This window comes from Crotalus tigris, unplaced genomic scaffold (genome assembly GCF_016545835.1).
Source record: "Crotalus tigris isolate CLP2741 ecotype Arizona unplaced genomic scaffold, ASM1654583v1 scf7180000018938.1368258, whole genome shotgun sequence".
In the NCBI taxonomy this organism is placed as follows: Eukaryota; Metazoa; Chordata; class Lepidosauria; order Squamata; family Viperidae; genus Crotalus; species Crotalus tigris.
The window spans coordinates 864,441-885,483 of NW_024097283.1; the positions used below are offsets into that span (position 1 = coordinate 864,441).

A 21,043-nucleotide genomic window follows, 5' to 3' on the forward strand; every position below is an offset into this window, starting at 1 on the left:
ATTTTTTTTTTCTTCCTTAAGTGCTGGCTGCGCTCCTTAACTTTCCTTTCTAGCCAGTAACTAATTCTTAAAGGGGAATGTTCCTTTTTAAGCTAGTTCACTCAGCAGTTTGTCTTTTCTGTCTCTGGAGGCTTTTCCTTGTTTGATGAATATATGGAAGAGAGAAAATATGGGGGGAGGGTTTTCAAATTCTTCCTTCAGAAGGAGGTGGGCATGAGAAAGAAAGAGGCAGGGAGGGAGGGAGGCAGGGAAGGAAGTCCTGCCTTAGCACTTGGCCACCAGCAGCCCTGCCATTGACTTTGCTTGTCAAAAGTTTGCAAAAGGAGATCACATGATCCTGGGACACTGTGACCACCATAAATATGAATCAGTTGCCAAGCATCCAAATATAAATCACATGACCCTGGGCATGCTGCAATGGTCATAAGTGTGAAAAATGGTCATAAGTCATTTCAGTGCAATTGCAACTTTGAACAGGGATTTTTGGGGGGGGGGTCATCAAATTTTTGACACCTTGTTAGGTGGTACTCAAATATTGCCATATCCTAAAAGTGGTACAATCAGTGAAAATGTTGAAAAGCCCTGGTTTAGGCAACTTTATAGAAGACAAACTTATCAATGGCTATTGATCTTGAAACACCTCTGAGTTAGGGTAACAGGCTTTCAAACATCAGGGACGGGTGGGGGGTGGGGAATAGTAGGACATGGGTAGATTACCTCCTGCTTTAAGCACCTCAAAGGCGTCTAGTTGGCTACTATGAAAAAGTGCTGTACTTAAGATCCAGCAGAGCTCTATTGTGTTCTTAAATGCTAAAGTACTTGGCAAGATATTAAGAACAAGATATTGCACCTCAAGCATTGCTAACCCTCTAGCATCAGAATCAAATAATTATTAAAGAAATGAGACACAATTTATATTACGGTATGTTTTCAGCTTGCAGTAGAAAGATACAAACTTATACAATAATTTTTCAGATAAGTAACCTTGCTTTCTAAGACAGCACAGACTTTTTTTTGCTTTGCATTTTATAACTCTGCATATTTGTTACAACTATTTAAGAACCATACAGAAAACATCCTCTACCTTGGCTGAATTTCAGAATTATGCTTCCTCACTCATATTACACTCATGTTCAGAGATTCCATTCAGATATAGTGAAAATAACTATGTATTAAGAGATCATACAACATCAAAGCAGGGGGGAAAAATTAATAGCTCTCACGGTAGTAAATTAAACGTCTTACTCCAGTCTATGAATTTTGAGATTGTCTCTTTGCATCATACATTTGTATGCCGTGTCACTTCAAGATTATAAGAGTCCTGGCTCTATTAATATATAAAAAGTTATAAAAGGCAGTCAAAGTGGCAGGTGTCAGCTTTTTTTAAAAATAAAGCTGTTTAGCTCTTTAAATAAGGCTTAATTCCAGTTATTTAAGAAAAAAAGGCCTATAAAGTAATTGCTGATAATGAAGACTGCTGTTTCTTTCCTGCACCAGAAACAATTCCAAAATAAAAATATTTGCTTGTGCAAATCAGCAAAACATAACATTGGGGGATGCTCATGAAATGATGTGCCATCAACTTACATTCTTATTATCTCAGAAGAATCTAATGTTAAGTCTAAATTAAATTCTAATGCATACAACACCCTTCATTTATTCTAAAAAAATATGTACAGCATATTAATAGTATGCAATATGCAAAAGCCTTGTTGCTGATGGCAACTTTTACCCTTCCCTCCCACCTTATTCACATGTGTACCTCTACTAAAACAATTACATCACTAAGCCTGTTAGTTTTAAGGAAATTAGAATTTGTAGACTTTTGTGTAGGGGCTCCATTCATTGGATTCTGAATTGTAGACTTCAACTGTGTTCAGAAACTCATTGCCGTCAAATCCTCCCACTGCATAGATAATGTTGTTCACTGTTGCAAAACCAGCATTGCTTCTTGGTGTGGTCATGCTACCCATCATCTTCCACTCATTCTTAGCAGGGTCATACATTTCCACACAGCTGACTGCATGTGAGCCGTCAAAGCCACCACCCACAAAAAGTTTTCCTAGGAAGCAAATAAGAATAGAAACTTGAAGAACTTGTATCCCAATAAATTCTCAAAGATGCAAAATCTCAATTGTCCACCAAAAAAAAAAAAAGCTTAATACCTAAAGACTAATTGTATAGTAAATTCATTAGTTTTATTTGAACCTTGGACAAACTGTTAAGTTCTGCCAAATTGTTTTAGGTCAGTCAGTTTGGAATACTTCAGCTGTTCTGGATTTGGGCTAAGTACCCTATTAATGGGTAAGGCTAATTTGTATCATCTTCCTCTTCCCTCCCCCTAAGCTGCTCCCAATACAGCATAACCTATTGATGCATGGACTTTTTTCTCTCCCTAGCATCTTTCCTCCTTCTCCACAACAGCTGATGCCCTAGTTCAGGGGTAGGCAACCTTGGCTCTTTTATGACTTGTGGACTTCAACTCCCAGAATTCCTGAGCCAGCATGGCTGGCTCAGGAATTCTGGAAATTGAAGTCCACGAGTCATAAAAGAGCCAAGGTTGCCTACCCCTGAACTAGTTTATTATTTCCCACCAGCTTCTGATTTTCTTGGTGCAACATATCCCACCAAATCCCTACACTAAGCTCTGATACCTTCAGTTATTTCCTATAAAGCCATTTCTGCCAAGAACAAAGCGGCGTATTTCACCAGGGCATGGAACAAGGCACTCCAAAATAAAAGCACTTGAGTTAAGACATGGATTACTTAAATGCAAATGTTTCGTTCCGTGCAATAGTTAATGCACAAAATAGTTTATCCTGCAATTTATTCCACTGCTACATGGAATCCTACTCCCATTAATGTCACAACTATAGATCTCTGAATGGCAATAGGTAGGAAAGGCTTTTTTCAAATGTTATTTTTGAGGCAAAGAGACAATTTGAAGTAGCTTGATTTTCAGATTTTTCAATCATGTATATGCATATACATGTGCACTCTACACTTCCTGTGTATCTGAAGTATCTATCTATACTCAACTTGATTTTGTAGTGCAGAGGCTGATTAAAATAATATGGAAGTGATGCTGCATGCTCACAAATCCCAGGTATTAAAACGTTAAAGCCAAAATTTATAATATTTCTCCAATCCCATGAGCTTACCATCAAGAACAGCAACACCAGCTCCGCGCCTAGCCACGTTCATCGATGCAATTAGCGTCCAAGTATTATTTTCTGGATTGTAACGTTCTACACTGTTAAGGCAATTCCAAGACTCAGCTCCCCCAATGATATACAAATATCCACCAAGTTCACATACAGCAGACTGGTGTCTACCTATAAAGACCAAAGAAGAAAAAAATCCCAACTATTTTAGCATCTAGAATCTTGTCTAAGATTCTGTCACTTAGGCATTCTGGTAAATTCTGCTTTACTTTATTTTACTTGCAGCATATAGTTTTTCCTAGTTTAAAGTTTCAGGTGCATAAACATGCCATTGGTAAATTCTGACACCCAGGCAAAACAAGTAAAATCTGCAAGAAGAGAAAATAAATCACTCCCAAATGTAAAGAGATTATGAACTTACGGATATTTAGCGAAGCACAGCTTGTCCAAGATTTTGTTATCAGATCAAAGACATCACAGTTTTTTAATCCCTTCTGTCCATAAGGATCTGACCCACCAACAATATATAGTTTTCCATTCAGTGCACATACTCCTGTTCACCCAAAAGGAAAAGAAGAAGTTACAGTTTGCAAGCTTTTAAACAGGTAGCTTTATAGAGCATTAACAGATATCTACCTGCATTGCAACGGTTAGTTCTCAGTTCTGGAACTGGAGTCCAATCATCTATTTCGGGATCATACATCTCCCCACAACTTAAATCATCAGAGTGTCCATTTGATCCACCAACAACATACAGCTGTCCCTGAGTTGTAGAAATACATGTTGTTGAGATGATCTTTTAAATTGTATTATTGCTAAATCTGTGCATTAACAAAGGCTTTTAAATCAGTATAATGAAAACCACTAAGATAGCATAATGGCCTAGTATTAAAGGCTTATCTCAAAGCCCAAGATAAAATATTCCCCCGCAATATTGATCCCCTCCCACTCCAAAGAATCCTACTTTCCTACCTCCACCTAATCTAACACACTGCAACTGTTAAAACAGGTTTCAGCAGGGAAATGAACAGGTGATGTAACCATGACTGTTTACTTCACAACATACCATCAGAACTGCCATCTGGAATCGAGCTCTTGGAGTCCTCATTGGTGCGATGAAAGTCCAGCAATCTGTCCGTGGATCATAGCATTCCACAGTGCGCAAACATTCTTGTCTGTTGTAGCCACCTTGTTGTAAAAAGAGCATATGGAAGATGTATTCTCGGATTAGTGAGATACTGTTTTTAAAAAGCTTAAGACAATGTGTGACCCTCCAAATTTTTATGAACTCGAATTTTTGCTACTGTTAGCCAGCATATTTCAAGTTCCAAAAAGAGTTGGAAGAGCAACACACTGCTCATGGAGGTATAAGTATTATGGTGTTACCTGCAGCAACCAGCTTGCTGTTAAGTTCTGCTGTTCCCAATCCAGATCGAGCATACTGCATAGGCGACATCACCTTTTCTACAAGATTGTCTGGCTGAACCTCAAAACTCAAACTTTTCATCAATCGTGGAGTACTAGTTGGGGAACTCTGTGGACTGTTACGACCATGTAGAAAAATCACACAAAAGACACCATCCAGAACAGCAAGACACAAATAGGTGTTATCTGAAAAGCAAAACACACATTTCAATTCCACTACACCAAGGTTTTCACATCCTTCTATCTAAATGTGTTGTAATTCTAAACACCTTTAAATTATTCAAGGAAAAAGAATCCCTATTAAGCACATGGATAATTATTTGCTTCCTCCCACTACTTCTGCATTTAACATGAATGAAATAATCTAGAGTAAAACCAGCAACAACAAACTTTGGCTTACTTGAGGTCTTCTCTGAAGCAACAATTTTCCACTCGTGTTTAAGATTCTGCACTGCTGCATTTGGTGAAAGATTTCCAGAAGAACTGCTACTTAACTGCTTGAGATCATTCTCACGGAGTGGCCTTTTCTGCAAAATCAAAAGGCAGCTACAGAAACCTAGCCAAAGAGCAAAATTTGCTCTGCCTTTGTTTTCAGATCTATTTTTTATTGCTGTGGAGCCTCATCCAATAGCACAGCTACACAGGTAAATTGGTGAACACAGCAAGATGAAACCGTTAGTGCTTTGTTTATCCACAAAATAATGTTCTAGTCCATTTAATCACTTACTGTCCTCAACTTCACAGATCTACTTTCCATTAAAAAATACAATTCCTTACACTCTTCCAAAGTACATCAACTCTGGATTTTAGGACAGATAAATCCAATTTCAAATGAAATAGTTTTATTCCTTACATCAAGTCAGCATTTACCAAATTCAAAGTATCACAAACTGTATTCACACATCATACAAGCTATTGGTTTACCACTCACAAAACCGGGTTCACACACTGCACTAAGGCAAATGCTTAGCACAAAACATAAACCCAATCTAACTAAATTACATATTTTAACACTATATAAATCACCTACTTTAAATCTGTATTATTTTTACTTTTCACTGGTTTAAACCTACCTACTGCACCATTTTCTCGCTAACATAAACTTTCCACCTATAAGACTTATCACTAACATAAACTTCCACCGCCTATAAGATTTATCAACTAAGATTAGGGGATCTAATTTTTTTTAGAATAAAGTTATTCTACAATACAGCTTCCTATTTCCCTTTCTCCTGTGTTTCTATTTCTTCTATTTATCCATATTTTTCATTTGACTATTTTAATATCCTAACCTTTTCTCCCTTTTACTCTTCTCCACTAAATTCAGTGGGATTTGACGTGCATAAGTCAACACCATTTACTCTCTTCAAATATTAAATGCTAGTGAAAAACTTACTAAATGGCCACCAAGAAACGAATGCCATCTCACTCTAATTCTTGTAAATTCAGAAATCACTCACAATTAAAATTGTTCATGAATTTTGTTTCAAACTTAATAAATTGAAATGTGAAAACATAACTTTATTACCAAGTCCAGAAAACAAGTAAGATTCTCATGAAATGAAACAAACTTTCCCACTACTTTCTGCCATATTTATCCAGAACACGTAATTTATTCCTACAATGACAAACCTTTTTGCTCAAGTCAGCCCATTGTTTACACCAGGATTTCAGAATTATGTTATGATTTGATACCTAGCCACCACTTATGACAAAAACATGTTCTATTCTCCAGTACTTCTGAATTGCCCCAGTTCTTTTCTCCTGAACTCTTGAGGAAAGGGGAGACTTGTTGTTCTGCCACATTCATCTTCTCAGCATGTATAAATCTTTCAATCTCATAGAAGCTTAAGTTAAATATCTAATTCTATTCTTGGTTTCACAGCATTTAGCATGTATTAAATGCATTATGGCATACCTCAAAACTAGATGAGCCAGGAAGACACAACTATTCTAAGTTTGAATTTCCCTAGTCTTCTAAACTGGAAATGTCTTATTATACTACACAACATTGTAGTTGTGTTGTACTACTCTACCCAGCTTTACCTGAGGTTACCTCAGACCATGTGCATTTTGTACCTGCACAAACTGAATGTGGTCATCATCACTGCCATACACCTCAGCCTGTCCATCTAGTGGATTTCCATCAAGCAGCTTGTGATCAGCTGAGTAGTACAACGTTTGCACCTGCAAAACAACAGAACAGCAATCTGGCTATAGTCTCCATTGCTGCTTAACTAATGGTACATTGTATAGAAACTTCATAAGGATTCCAGGAGCGCAGCCTGATCTTCTCTCCATCTAGCAGAATGGCATTTTTTTTTTTAAAAGGAAGGTTTCTCTCATGACGACAGATCTTCAGACACTGGATAAAGGATCCTTGTTTTCACAGCTCAAAAGAAATCTTCTTGACTTCTATATTCCTTGCGTCATAAACATCCAAATGTACAACAAGTATAATGTACATTATCTTTCAGAATAAATTATACAAATTTCTTTTTGCAAATCAGTTTTGAAATATGTAAATCAAACACGTTATGTTTTATAAAAGAGATTGCAAAAAAGATAGTGGAACTTTTCAGGAACTTCTGTCGCGCACTACTACATCTCAGATTAAATTTATTAATACTATAAGGGAAATTTGATTATATGACTGAGATTCTCAGGTATAAAAGAAGAACAGCAAACAACTGCTCTGGAAATTAAGGCTTCCCTTTGATGGCAACTCAATACATTTCTCCAAACAATTTGAAATATGAATCTCCAGTGTATTTCATTTTTAACCCAAATGGTAGAAGTTACGTTCATGAATTAGGCTATTTAATTATACAAAACTTTTCAATTGTTAAAATATCCTGTAAAGAAGTAAACACCATTAAACATCATCATCGTTCTCTGCCCACAGCGAATTTTCATAGGAGAACTGGGGCAGAACTGCTGCTTCTTTACGTGTCATTACACTTGGAAGTTTCTTCTATGGTCCTTCAGCGATGAGTATCCTAGTTTTGTTAATAAACCTATGGGGAGATAAATCAATGGGGAGGAACAACCATTAGAACCTTTGACCTACTTTCTCTCTTTAAGTAAAACCTGTAAAAAGAATACATTAAGAACAAAACAAGTTTCAAACCACCTCCCCAAATTTAAATTGAAGATAACTGCTTTATTTGAAGTTGTGTAAAGAAAACTGTGACAAAAACAGAAGACCAGCTCGAACAGTAGTTTAAGCAGCTCACCTGAAACCCCCCTAGTTTCTCAGCTTAAGGATACCTATAGTAAAATTTAAATTCTTCATAGCTTTGTTTTAAAGGGAACAAAAAAAGGAGAAGGGATCATCCTTAATTTCAGAAAAATGTAGTAGGTAAAGATGGTCCAATCTCATGTTCTTAAAACTGACCTCTTCCATCAGATCTTCAAGACAGTCTCCATTCTCCCAAATGCTGCGCTGTACCCAGTTGATTACCTTTGTGTACAGTTTGCCGTTGCTGGGCAAGCTCACATTATCTTCAAGCATTACCTCCAGCTGAAATAAAAAAGAAAAGCACACTGAGGCCACTAAATCAACCCTAAATTCACACTAGTTAAGAGAGCCTACAACCCCCAAAAAACATTGTAAATGTGATAAAGATTTCTTCATTTCTGATGGGCTATACGTTTACATATATTTTTATATAATACAGAACTTATACAGACTTTATATCTTCAACAGGGAAGAAAGTTATCAATGTAATCTAAACAGCAATTAGCAATTGAGCATGGGCATTTTTTTGCATTGAACACAGGCAGTATAGAAAGATATATTTCTTGCCAAATTTAGATTTGCCATGAACCAGCTAGAAATATGGCTAACAAATGACAGCACATATTCGCTATCTCAAAAGATACAACCTGGAAGATACTTCAAAATAAAAAATGAAACGTAGCACTCTATGGCTATGTACTGAATCATTCAGAAAAAAGCTATGTCTAACATTTTGAACAATATATTTTAGCCTTCTGGGAACAGTTAAAGTAAAATAATAAATAAAAATTGTTAGTCTTCCTCAACTCTTAAGCCCCTGGTGGTTTTCAACTATGATGTGGTATGAATTGCTATTTGGTGTTTTAATCTATATCCGCTTCTAGTTACAGGTAGTCCTTCAGTTAGGAAAACTGGGCCCGGAATTTCAGTTGTAAGTTGTTGCAGTTGTTAAATGAGATACCATGTGATTGCAATCCTGGCAGTTGCCTATACAGTCATTAAGCATTTACACAAGTCATTAAGCATAGTGTGGGGTGTCTCAGGAGGTGGTCCTGGGAGGGCTAGCATGGATATATTGTAACTAATGAAGGTATGACAAATGTGGAAGAAATTGTTATCTGCCAAGAGAAAGTACTGAAAATACTAAAAATTATAGAGAAGGTTTGGAAAGAGTTAGGGTTTACTGGAAATAAAAGAGAAATTGGCTAAACTAATTCAAGGATATGTACAAGTTATAAGATGTTAGTGACTTTCACTGTTACAATTGTGCAAATGACTTGAATTCTGGGCTTGTATGTTACAGCAAGCAACAGTAAATGACTTGGAAAAATCTATACTAAACATACTTGTTATCTTTTCTTGCTGAGGTGGCATTGTTACAAAACTGCGTATCTGCAAATTGTTTAAGATCACAAGTTTGTGCAATCAATATTCCCAACTGTGCTAAGTAAGTGTATGGTGACTTTCATGCAACTATTTTTTTTAATTAGAAAAAGAGAATGCTGCTAAAAGTATACTTGTTTACTTCCAAATGGTGTCATAATTGAATAAGAATTTAAATGCTTGTATATGTTCCTGGTACCAGATAGCTTGTTTGTCAAAAGGTTATTTCAGTGATGGCGAACCTTTTAGAGACCCCAAACCCACTTATGCATCGTCGAGTGCCAGGTGGGTGTGGCCCATTGTGTGGGCGTGGCTGCGGTGGTAACGGCAGACTGGGTGGGACTAAAAAGTTCAATCAATTCCAACTTTGCAAGATCTTTTTTTTTCCCGCGAGAAGTTGAACTTTTTTTTTTTTTTTTGCACACAGCGGTGGAGGCCTAAAGCGAAAAGGTTTTATAAAACCCAGCTGAAGGCCTAGGACTGGAGCGATGGCGCACGTGCCCACAGAAAGAGCTCTGAGTGCCGCCTCTGGCACCCGTGACATAGGTTCGCCACCACTGGGTTATCTCATGGAACACTTAACTGAAGTAATTAATATTTATGTGAAAAACGTAACATGGTGATGGATGGGAAGGAGGAAATGGGATAAGCACCTTTAAACGTGGCAGTTTGAGAAATTCCTCTTGGTCAGAGATCTGCAATAAATGCTCTTGAATGTAACCATCAATCTTGTTCAGTAATCGTAAATCACTCATGTTGCTTGCAAAGTTCCGATAAGAGATGCAACTTTCAACATTCATCCTGGACAGCAAATAATCTCCACAAACCTTTTTTTTTTTTCAAAAAAAAAAAAAAGTATACAATTACGATATATTGTAATTTGTGATTTCATTTTGTTTCAGATTTTCTCACCACAGATCTTGTAGTTTGGTTTTTAAAATGACATATCTACAATCAATTTACAAAAAAAAAAAAAAAAAAAAAACAACCCACCCTTGTATGATACTGCCCCCCCTTATATCTTAAGTCTCTTGCCCACTTGTTTTTTTCATTTTGAATATATTTTTTCCAAACTGTTCAACAAAAGTATTTTTAAATATTTACTATAAAAGCCAGATATTTTAATTTGCTGACTTGAATGCTACACAATAATACATTTCAAGTTATTTTTGGCTACATTGTCTCTAAATGATTTAAATGATTAAAAGAGACTTCTTATGGAGGTTTTAACAATGTGCTTTTATTTTAGTTTTGTTGCTATGGGTAATTATGATTAGTGTCTAGTTTGTCTATTAGGTATATTATCTTTGAGTACAAGAATGTAACTTCTTAAAAGTTAACAAAAATATATTATATGAAACTGGCCCTAGAACTGAAGTGTAACAGTGTGCCAGCAGTTATTCATACTATTTGACTTCAAATTCATACTATTTTGACTTCATACTATTTGACATTTTAAGATATGACCTAGCTCAATTCTTTGGGCATTCATGGATATATCTGGGTATCCTAGTATCACTATGGAAATGGTTTACCAATTTCCTAGTCTATATTTTAGCTCCAGCATTCCCCATAAGTTTCCTATGGTGAGTGCTAACTAAGCCTGAACGTGCTCAGCCTCTGAACTTAGGCAAGCCGTTCAAGTTTTGCTATCTGCCAAAAATCCATTATACCTGTTTGACTCTCTCCATCTTCAGTCTCTTAGCTGCAGAGTACACATCTTTGACCAGTTCTTTATCAGCCTTTAATCTATTAAAATGATATAATTATTGTTCTGATTTATTCTGGACAGAGTATAAAGTAAAAATATTTGTAATATAGAAAAAAGGATCACTCACTGAGCAGTGTAAGCATAATTTAACAAGACTTCAACAGCCTCTGAATTAAGATCATCAAATTTCACGTGAGAAACGCCATGTGAATCATTGTCGTTATTGAAGATTTCAAAAAGATAAGGACTGCAACAGGCCAGTACTGCTCTGTGAGCCAACATCTCATGTCCACAGACCTTCATTAAAATAAAAGCCTGCATTATTAAATCTGAAATAGAAACTATTCACCAAATTATGAAACTGTTAAGAGTAACTGTAGTTTGAGTGGTACATGATGTACCAAAACACTTGCCAAAGCACTTTTATTTCTTCTTGATTTAAAAATATTAAAACATTTCTATCATAAAACACAAGCTTTAATTAAGACTTGGGACCAATCATGACCATAATTAGAAAACTGAAAGAGGCGTAAAAATAACCTCCAAGTAGTGTGAACGGATCTCAGAATATGCAATAAAAGGCCACTTTATTAATGTCTTATTATAGTCCTTGAGTCATGACTGTAAGGGAGCCTGCCCATTCAAGGTTGTAAATCGGGTCACCCATGTGACTGACCTAATTTTTTGTAATGGTCGTTAAGCAACCACCAGGGTCATTAAGTGAACCCATAGTTCACAATGGGTTGGTTTGGCTGAAAAATGGAAGTAAATTCATGTTTTTGGCAAAACTGTTCTAACTTGTGGTCATGTGACCCCAGGAAGCTGCAAATGGCCACAAATGCAACCTAGATACTGAGCACCTGAAATGTGGTCATATGACTATGGGCCTGACCATCAGAACTTCAAATCTAGGTCATAAGTACCTCCGCCCAGGTAGGTCCATTATAACTTCAACAGGTTACTAAGCAACCAGCTGTAAGTTGAAGACCTGTATCTATCTTTGAAATAAAATTACCAAAATAGACATCCTCACTTTAAAATATTTATTAGTATTTTAGAAACTCAACATTAGCAAGCACTCTCTACCTGGAGCTTAACATCACAAAATTGGCCACTTTTGCGCAAAGCATTTAACTTGGCAACAGACGATTCAATGAAGTTTTCATCTTCAAACATCAAATACCCATTAGGAATCATTTTGCTTTTTCTGTGGCTGAAACAAAGAACAGCTTGTGAGATTTAATATAAACTACTATAATCACAGTTCTTTTACACAAGGCCATCTTAAAATTATGCATCATAATGGTGTAAACTATACAGAAAATAACAAAATGCAGGTCTAGGCAAGCATTGCAGTGAATTATGCAGTAAATTCTTTTCTCCCTTCTTGAATAGACCCAACATGTTGCAAAAATGATACATCTAATTCAAATAGATACGTTTTCCCCTTCTTTCATAATTTCTGGTATCTCCCACATTATACTGAATCTGTACCATGGAATTACATATTTAGTGTGTGAACTGGCATTATCTTTCCTCTCAATGATTATTTTTCAAGAAAAAGTAACCACCTCAGCAATAAGGACTTTTCAGAGAGTAGCATATGGACTAGCTGTCCCCTTTTTGCTTTCAAGGTCAGAAAGAAGAGTAAACCATGGAAGAATATCTTCTCTTCATGGATGGCGAAAGAGATGAGCAACTGTCCTCCAATTTATTTGTCTACTAAGACTTCTTTATTCGCCACTATTGCAAACTTTGGAATTAAAATTCTGTTTGGTGTTTACATTTTTCTACTATAGTAATTGCTTTCTTTTTTTATTCTGGATTTATAGTTTCAGAATAGGGGAAAGTCTATCTACTTAAATATATTCTGATTTATATTTACAATACATCACATGTAATACTATTTAAAGCATATATAAATGAATAAACTCACCAGTTAGATTTATGCTGTGCTTTCCAGTTAGGAGATTTTCAACAATCCACTGTGTGTTATTACAGGGTATGTCAATTTATATTCCTTCTAAGGTGAACACTGGTTTTGGGAAAAATGCATGCAGCTGTAACTTCTAAACTGTTGACTCCAAAACTATCAGGCTTTAAAACGATGTAATCAAGTCCTTAAAAGCTATAGACATGAATTTCTTCTGTGATAGTCATGCATCATACTCTGAAACAAAAAAAATCAAACCCAAATATTAAATGAATTTGGAATTTCCATATATTATTCAGATTTTCTAGTTCAGTGGTTCTCAACCTGTGGGTCGGGACCCCATTTGGGGTCGAACGACCACTTCACGGGGGTCGCCAAACAAGGCTATCCGCCATTCCCCCCCCCTTTTCTTTGGCCACGTCCCTGGCACCCGGTGATGTATAAGTGGTTGGGGGTCACCACAACATGGGGAACTATATTATGGGGTCGCGTCATTAGAAAGGTTGAGAACTACTGTTCTAGTTGTTATTTGAAGAGTAGATCTATAAAAGTTGCTTTTTTTCTTGTGAACATAAATCCAGAAACAATTTTATATTAAGTATATATTTTAAGATACAGCTACTCCACTTGAAAACTGAATCTTAGATCATTGTTATAATCACTAAACACTATTTTAGAATATAAAATGTTACAATTATCAACTTGAGCACAGGTCAGATTAAACAGCACAGCACTTGCTATATAAACATTACAGAAATTGGAAAAGAAATCTATCACTGCAATTCAGTACATTGAAGAGAATTGAAAATTATGTTTTCCTAAAGTTTATTGTATTTATATGCTTAGTCACTTTGAAATGATGGCTAAATAAACATCTACAAAAACAAATAATTTTTAAGCCTCTTCAATGTACCAAATTACAGATAGAATTTCCTCAATTTCTATACCATTTTTCAATAACTTAAGACTTTAATCATTTCAGCTAGGTTGTATCATGTATATATTCCCTCTTGTGTTACTGGCATAGTTTCAAGAAATCAAATATTCAAATCCATAAGATAACTATTGCCATCCACATTATTTTGTACAATTTTCATGATCTTTGAGGTTGAAGTAATACAAGTACTTTGATTTGAATTGGATGAATGAATATATATGACATAAGAAACTTTCAAATAAAATTTTAAATGTTTAAAAAAGTATGAGATTTACTAAAGAATGTTCTTGAAAGAGACATGTACCAATTTATGAAAATATTTAAATAGACAGTTATTATATAACCAAATGATACTTGAAAAGCTATGCATGTTTCATAATTTATGCATCTGATATAAACTTAAACCCCAACCATTAACAGCTGCAACAGTGAGTAATAACTTCAGATTTTTTTAAACAATTGTGTAACTTTCCCTTCCTGTGCAGTTATGATGCATCCAATTTCAAAAATAATTGATAAATAACCAAATATGGTTATTTACAGGTGTGAAAATCTGAGTAAGTATTATGCTGAAAATGTATTTCAGGGAAAAGAAAGAGTGCAAATCTCTAGCAACTAAGATCAAAGAAGAGTCAGAAAAAGTTACACAATAGATTAAAGAAAACCACCTCTATCACTAATTATAATATTTCTAAACACAGTAACAATTTCACAATGCCAGAATGTTAAGAAAATGCTATTAAGAAAAGCCTGGATGAGAGTTGAGTAATGTATAAAACAGCAAGGCATTAACTGTCATAAGAAAAATAGAACTGCACCTTAGTCCTTTTGTAAAAGAGGGCAGAAATAAAAAGTAATGGAAGTTGAAAGAAAATCCCAGCTTCCTGACATTTATATACTATGCCTTTCAATATTGGTACACTATATCTTTCCTGGAACCCCTTGAACTATACAACATGTGTTGAGTTTAGCTCAAGCAAGCCAAATAAGCATAATATAATTATGACTGAACCTTTCTAGATTTATGCTGATTAAAGCAGCAGTACTAAGGCTGGGTTCTTTTTTACAATGTATTCTTCCCATCTCACAACACTCTGGTTTCTTTTCAGCTGATATAAATATTTCACCCTATTAATTCTACCTCATAGAAATAGCTATTAACATGGAGGAGGGGCTGTGATACATGTGTGTAAGCTGTACTTTAAAAAAGCAGAATATTTGGATTGAGAAATTATAGAGTGAAGAGAAAGTTACAAACTCATTAAATGTAGAGCCCTTCCCAACAATTTTAAAGGAAAAAAACCTTCCTATATTTTTAATCCTAGATTTTTTTTTGTTTTAATACAGAATACAGCTATTGAGTTGTACTATTCAGGAACAAGCAAATGACAAGACATAAATTAACACCAATATTTGTGTGAGGTTTATATTTTGACCACAAGGGAGCATTTACTACTTTCCTTACTTAAAATCCCAGAAATAACCATATACTATATTTCAGAAACATTATGCTTAAAGAGATTTAAGTCAATTATTTAATAAATTTAAGATAGGGAAGACTAATAAAAGCTATCTGCTTCCTCTGTAGCTGTGCAACATACACATTCAATCATGCAGCTTTTATCTTTCAATTGGCTGAAAATGAAAGCAGACTAGCCAATCACATTTCTTCCACCAAGAAGCATATTGGAGTAGACGGTTTTCAATCCTATGAGCTTGGCAACAGGATGCAGCAACGTGGAGAACGAACAAAGGAAAAGCAGAATAAGAAAAAAAAATCTACTGAACTTCCAAATAATGAACAATTCTTACCTTATAGCTTATTTTCCCCACTTCCTAGCAATTCTAATATTGCAATTTTAAAATCCTCACCAATTCTTGCTTTCTTTCAAACAAGGATACTCCCTAACCCAGACAAAACAAGCCAAAAAAACATGTCTTAGCTTGCCATATGCCAATGCTTTCAGACATGGCCAATCTGAGAAACAAAATATTCAGTATGATGAGTGCATCATTCTGGGAAAGGTCAGGGCTTCTACCTGTATTTCAAGATTGTTTGAGGGATGACAAGTCAGATTTTCTGAAAACACAAGAATTTAGACGCTTTTTATTTCAAACCAGCCTTCCCATTTTAAATCACCTACATTATTTGACCTAACTGCAAAGAAGAATATTCTCTTCCCCTTGCAGTCTTTTGAGGAGTGACTTTTGGTTTTACAGTTTTTACCTACACAAATAAAAATACTTTTCCTTCTTAACTGTGATTTATGACACCACGAACATATAGTCAGGCACCGATTAGGGGGAACGCCCACTACTGCAACCATCCACGCTGAAATTAAGGGCATTACTGACACAGCAAGGACTCTTCGCTTTTTCCATTCCTTGGCGGAAGAAAGCTGCACCGAGTCTAAAAAGGTGACAATTTTTCCTTGGAGCAAAGGAGAGGGGTCATCGTGCTAAGAAAACCGAGGTAGAACCCCCCCCCCCGAAAAGGAATAAATGTTGCTTACTTGAAATCTATGCATAATGAAATGTTTAAACGCAAAAACATTTTTTTTTCTTAGCAGAATCCCCTTCCGTTTCCACTGCGCATTTTATGGATCAAAGCAACCCACGTGCGTTACCCTAATACTGTAGTCTAGTCTACAAAATGCTCCAAACAGCTGCTTTGCCGCTCCTTTTCCTCCCAACTCTAAGGCTCCTCGCGGCCAGGCATGCTCCAGAGTCCCTCCCTCGAGATCAATGGTTTTCTATGCACAAGGCTGCAACCTACGGACATTTTTTTTTTTTACCCCCTCGGAGACAAATGCCCAACCGCGCTCCCAGCAACGGACTTTGGTGAAGCGCTAAACCAGAGCCTGTGAAAGACGCCATGAAATCGCCCGCTGCCCGCCCTTTTCATACCTGCAATTGCACAATATAGACGATACCGTTCATATTGAGAACGTCCAGTCTGTAGAGAAGGAAAGGAGGGTTCTGCTTCCAAGACGTGGGGCGCGCCGTGGCACTTCAGAGGAACTACCAGACGGAAGAAGGGGGGGACAGAAGATCGTGGACGTGGGGGGGGGGAGGAAAACAAAAAAACAAAAACGGGAACGGCAGCGGCAAGAAGAGAAGGGCGCAACTCGTTCCACCTCCCCTTCGCCGACCGACTCCGCGTGGCAGGGCAGAGGACTTTGGCGCGCACTCACGCGCAGGAACAACCGAAAGGCGGGAAGGACGAGCAAGTCCGACGTCAGTCGTGACGAGGCGGCACGAGTTTTTGGTTTTTTTTTTTCCTTCTTCTCCAGAGATTGACAAAAGACTGCAACCACCTTTCTCGCGCTCCGGCTATCCGCCTTCTGCGGCTACTCCAGCGAGAGCCAGAGAGGTGCGTAAAAGACGTTGTTCCCGGCGCTCTGCCTCCTCGCAAGGGTACTTTAATCTATATTCTGTAACCCTCCGCCACTAACTGAGATGATAGATTACAGTTCGTGGTGTGACAGAATTAGATTACTCCGCGGGTTGCCGGCTAGACTTTAGCGGCAATAAAAAAAAGAGTTCCGCCTCCCAACAGATCCGTCTGGGAGCTCCTCCTTCGTCTCTCTTTCCACTCCTCCCTACCACTCCACCCGGCTCGCGGCAAAGTGGGTCAGTAGAAGGAGGGGGGAGGGTGTGCGAGCTGAGGAGTGTTATTCTCCTCAGAAAAAAGAGGAAGCCGCTGTTCTTCCTCTTTCCATCCGTTCGAAGGGGGGGGAAAAATGAAGCGATTTTAATCCTGCTGGTTATTTACTGTTCTTGTGGAAAAATAAAGCCTTAAAAAAATAAAGGCTTTTACGAAATTCCATGGGTGAAAGAGAGATCTTTATTTTTGCGCAAAAAGGTTCAGAAGTGATTTAACAATCAACAAATTTCTGAACAAGGGGGAGGGTCTAAACTAAAGCTTTATAGGTTTCTTTTTCTCAGGAACAAAGGAAGCATAGATGGGATCTTACATTGTATATGGAATCTACTTTGTGTAACATTCAGATAGTTTCTCACACGTTAGGTCCATTTCTCATGGGAATACAATGAAGGCAGTTTTTACTTTTATACAATGTTTCTAAATATGCATTAGGACATTCACATACTGTTAATACAGCTTTTGGCTAACACAGCTTTCTTTCAGAGATTATGAAGACACATGATTTTTGCTTTTAGTGATTTTTCATTATTATTATTATTTTACTTTATTCTTCTTTATTCTATGTTATTCTATTTCTTTCCCACTTTACTGTGGTATCAAGGGCCACTTGGAATTGTAATCGCCTATTCGGCGTGTTTCCCTGTCGCTCCTAGACTGAGGATGTGTTTTCATTGTTGGCTTCTAAATTTGTGCAGCAGCCCGATCCGTCCGCTTTTATATCTGAACTCAATTCTAACTCGAAATAAAATCATAACATTTGACCAACCCAAATTCGATCTTAAAAGTCTAACGATTTGCTCTGTCTCGCTTACTTCCAGACGAGGCTGCTTAAAATTTGTTTATTTTTTTGCTCTGTTGGCTTAAAATTAAGATCCGGTAAAACTCCCTGTGTAGAAGAAAGGTCGGGTAGATGCCCTTCTGGCTGGAGTGGCAGCTGCAGGGCGAGGGGCTTCAAAGATCTTTCCTACGGCTTTGCAGATGCCTCCTTGAACCGGCAATCGGGGAAGAAGGACCGGTTGAACTGGGCAGATTAATTTTGAATAGACATTTGTGGGACCGCAGCCATATTAAGATGATTTGCTCTGTCTCCTGCACGAGGAACAAAAACTCCTTTAGACATTCATTGAGTGTTTCGCTTATTACGGGGTTAAAATGGGGCGGGCTGATTTGTGACTAAATACGGCTTTTAAATTCAGTTTTTTAGGGTTCAATGTATGTTGAGCAGACTCGGGCCATTGGGTTAATTCATTTATCCCCGGGGCAATGTAACAATTTAACCTGAGATTTTACTGACTATCCCTCACTTTAGCTGTTTTTCTTTCTTCACCGTATTTTCCCCAAACTCTTCTGAAATTTCGGAATGAATCGTTAAATATAAACTAAGAGCAAGAACAAGAGAAGAAAACATTTTGAGTTTGCAATTGTAGAGAATGTTGCCCGAACAGTTCACTTTTAATGAGGCGTAGTTTTAAATGAGCAATTATTTTCACATATTGTATCTAGCTATGGCACAGTATGATTTGTTGCTAGCATGAGTAAGCCCGGTTGCTATATTTTGCACACCTTGGTATATATTGTTTAATTTGTTGTATGAACTTTTACCAGTCATGGTAATTAAACCATGATTTAATATTCTAAACCATGAGATAATGGTACTATTGTAGCTGTATATGTCCTGGTTATTTTGCATTCATCCCCAAAAGATTTCATCCCCTTTGACTTTCTGAAAGTCCCTGAAGACCTTGTTCCATCAGGCCTGGGCACCCCAGGGGACTGGTGAAATATTGAGGTGGCTCAACTGTTTTTAATACCTGCTCTTCATCCGTGTTTATTTTTCCCTTTTAGCATAATGCTTTTCGTAATTTTAGAGCTTTTAATAACAATATTTTATTTGTTTTTTCTTTTTATTTTTCCCCACCTTTATGATGTTTATAAAAGATACTAGGTAGCAAACATATCTAACACTTCTTGCTCCTCCTATTTCCCCTACAATAGACAATCCTGTAAGGTGAGTTGGGCTGACAGAGAGGACTGGCCCAAAGTAGTTTAGCTTCATTGTATGCCATTTGGAGTCGTTTGTTTATCCAATGGGCACGCTATGTGAATAAGATGAATAAGTAAATATGAATATTTGCTTTTAATTGCGTCAATTGAAATACAGCTTACAGAACCAGCCTTGGTCTTTTAAAAATTTTTATTAATATGGTGTAATTTCTCATTTATGAAAGAAGCATTGATTGGTTAACCCATGTTAATAAAGATAAAGGTTTCCTTGAATTAAACCCAATTTCAGGTTTATTGGAAAGTTGCTTAGCTGCCATCATTTATTGTGTTTGTACAACTTGTTAAATTACAGCCAAGACTAACTCTAACCCTAACCCTTAACTGACAACTGTACTTGGAGTTGCCATAATTTTTAAATCAAGGTTTAATTTTGTATGTTTAAATTCTGATTCCCACAAATACATTGGGTGAAATGGCACATTGGAACTATTTTTTTCTGACACAGCGAATCTTGTAAATAAAGCTAAAATGTTGGAGAAAAATGCAGATTGGATTTTTTCAAAATCCATAAGTTAATTTTAATTGGAGTTTTTTCAAGGTGACCCTATCTGGGCTGCAAACATTGGGATAACCAGTAGGTGATAGCAAAGAGGCTTGATTAATTGATGTGGTGCCATCAAGTTGTTTTTGACTTCTGGAGACTACATACATATTCTCCACAATGATTTATCCCTAATCTGTTCTTTCAGAACTCCCAGTGGGCCACCATAATTGAGTCCGTTCACCTTGTTGCTAGTTGTCCTTTTCCTTTTCCTTCTATCTTTCCCAGCATTTGATCCTTCTTGAGAAAACTAGGTTTTCTCATAATGTGTCCCAAAGTAGAATAATTTGAGCCTAATCATTTGTGTCTCAAATAAGAATTCTTCAGTTAATTTGTTTTATGATCTATCGATTTGTTTTCTTGGATTTCCACAGGATTCCCAGGAGACTTTTACACCACTAAAGTTCAAAGGTGTCAATACTCTTTCTATCTTGTTTCTTTAAAGTCTTTCTTTTACAGTTTTCTTCCATTGAGTGTCACAGTGAATACCGTCGCAGACATTATTCTGATCTTTATAGATATATATCACATTTTAATATCTTTTCTAAGGCCTTCCTGGCTGCTCTACCAGATGCTAGTCTGTGGCATATTTCTTGACCGATTGTTCCTTTATTGTTGATGGTTGATCTTAAAAGGCAGAAGCTATCCGCCACTTTGATATCTTCTTTCCAAATTCTAAGCTGGTTGTTCTGTTTTTATTAGTTTGGTTGTCTTTGTATTTAATTTTAGTCCCATTTTTTTCATTGTGCTCTTTGACTTCTAGTATTATGGCTTGTAACTCTTTGCCATTAGAGTAGCGTCATCAGCATAGTACAGGTTTCTTCCTCCAATTTTAAACCATGTGCATTTTCCAATTCAGCTTTCCTTATGTATTATAATAATATATGTTCTGCCAAATATATGTTTCCTATATATTTAGCATACAGGTTGAATAAACAATGGGAGTCTTGTTGCAGTCCTTTCCCAATGTGGAGTCA

At 36.7% G+C, this 21,043-nt stretch overlaps 2 protein-coding genes across 10 annotated transcripts in view; one reads left to right on the forward strand and one right to left on the reverse strand.

Moving 5' to 3' along the window:
- Positions 1–901: 901 nt before the first annotated feature.
- LOC120314491 (influenza virus NS1A binding protein) lies at positions 902–17,182 on the reverse strand. Its single transcript, XM_039357632.1, has 15 exons — positions 16,702–17,182; positions 12,861–13,094; positions 12,011–12,137; positions 11,052–11,221; positions 10,887–10,962; positions 9,867–10,040; positions 7,987–8,112; positions 6,669–6,776; positions 4,990–5,116; positions 4,551–4,775; positions 4,231–4,352; positions 3,801–3,927; positions 3,586–3,717; positions 3,162–3,335; positions 902–2,062 (listed from the first exon to the last, which is right to left on the reverse strand). The coding sequence occupies exons 3-15, from the start codon at positions 12,119–12,121 to the stop codon at positions 1,809–1,811; spliced, it is 1,926 nt and encodes a 641-aa protein (XP_039213566.1). The 5' UTR covers positions 12,122–12,137; positions 12,861–13,094; positions 16,702–17,182; the 3' UTR covers positions 902–1,808.
- The window catches only part of HMCN1 (hemicentin 1), a 433,480-nt gene continuing 429,468 nt past the window's right edge, over positions 17,032–21,043 (forward strand). For 2 of the 9 annotated variants that reach the window (XR_005558451.1, XR_005558450.1), the window contains exon 1: positions 17,330–17,427. The gene's annotated coding sequence lies outside the window, so the exon portion shown is untranslated. Of the gene's footprint in view, positions 17,212–17,329; positions 17,428–21,043 lie in introns of those variants that run through there. The other 7 variants (XR_005558453.1, XR_005558455.1, XR_005558456.1 and 4 more) reach the window with 7 other exon arrangements.

Coding starts and splice junctions, on each gene's coding strand:
- LOC120314491 (XM_039357632.1), bottom strand. CDS start 12,121: ATGATTCCTAATGGGTATTTGATGTTTGAAGATGAAAACTTCATTGAA. Junction 8,113..9,866: donor TCAAACTGCCACGTTTAAAG/GTGCTTATCCCA, acceptor TTTTTATTTCAG/CTGGAGGTAATGCTTGAAGA. Junction 3,336..3,585: donor CTGTGCTTCGCTAAATATCC/GTAAGTTCATAA, acceptor TGGTCTTTATAG/GTAGACACCAGTCTGCTGTA.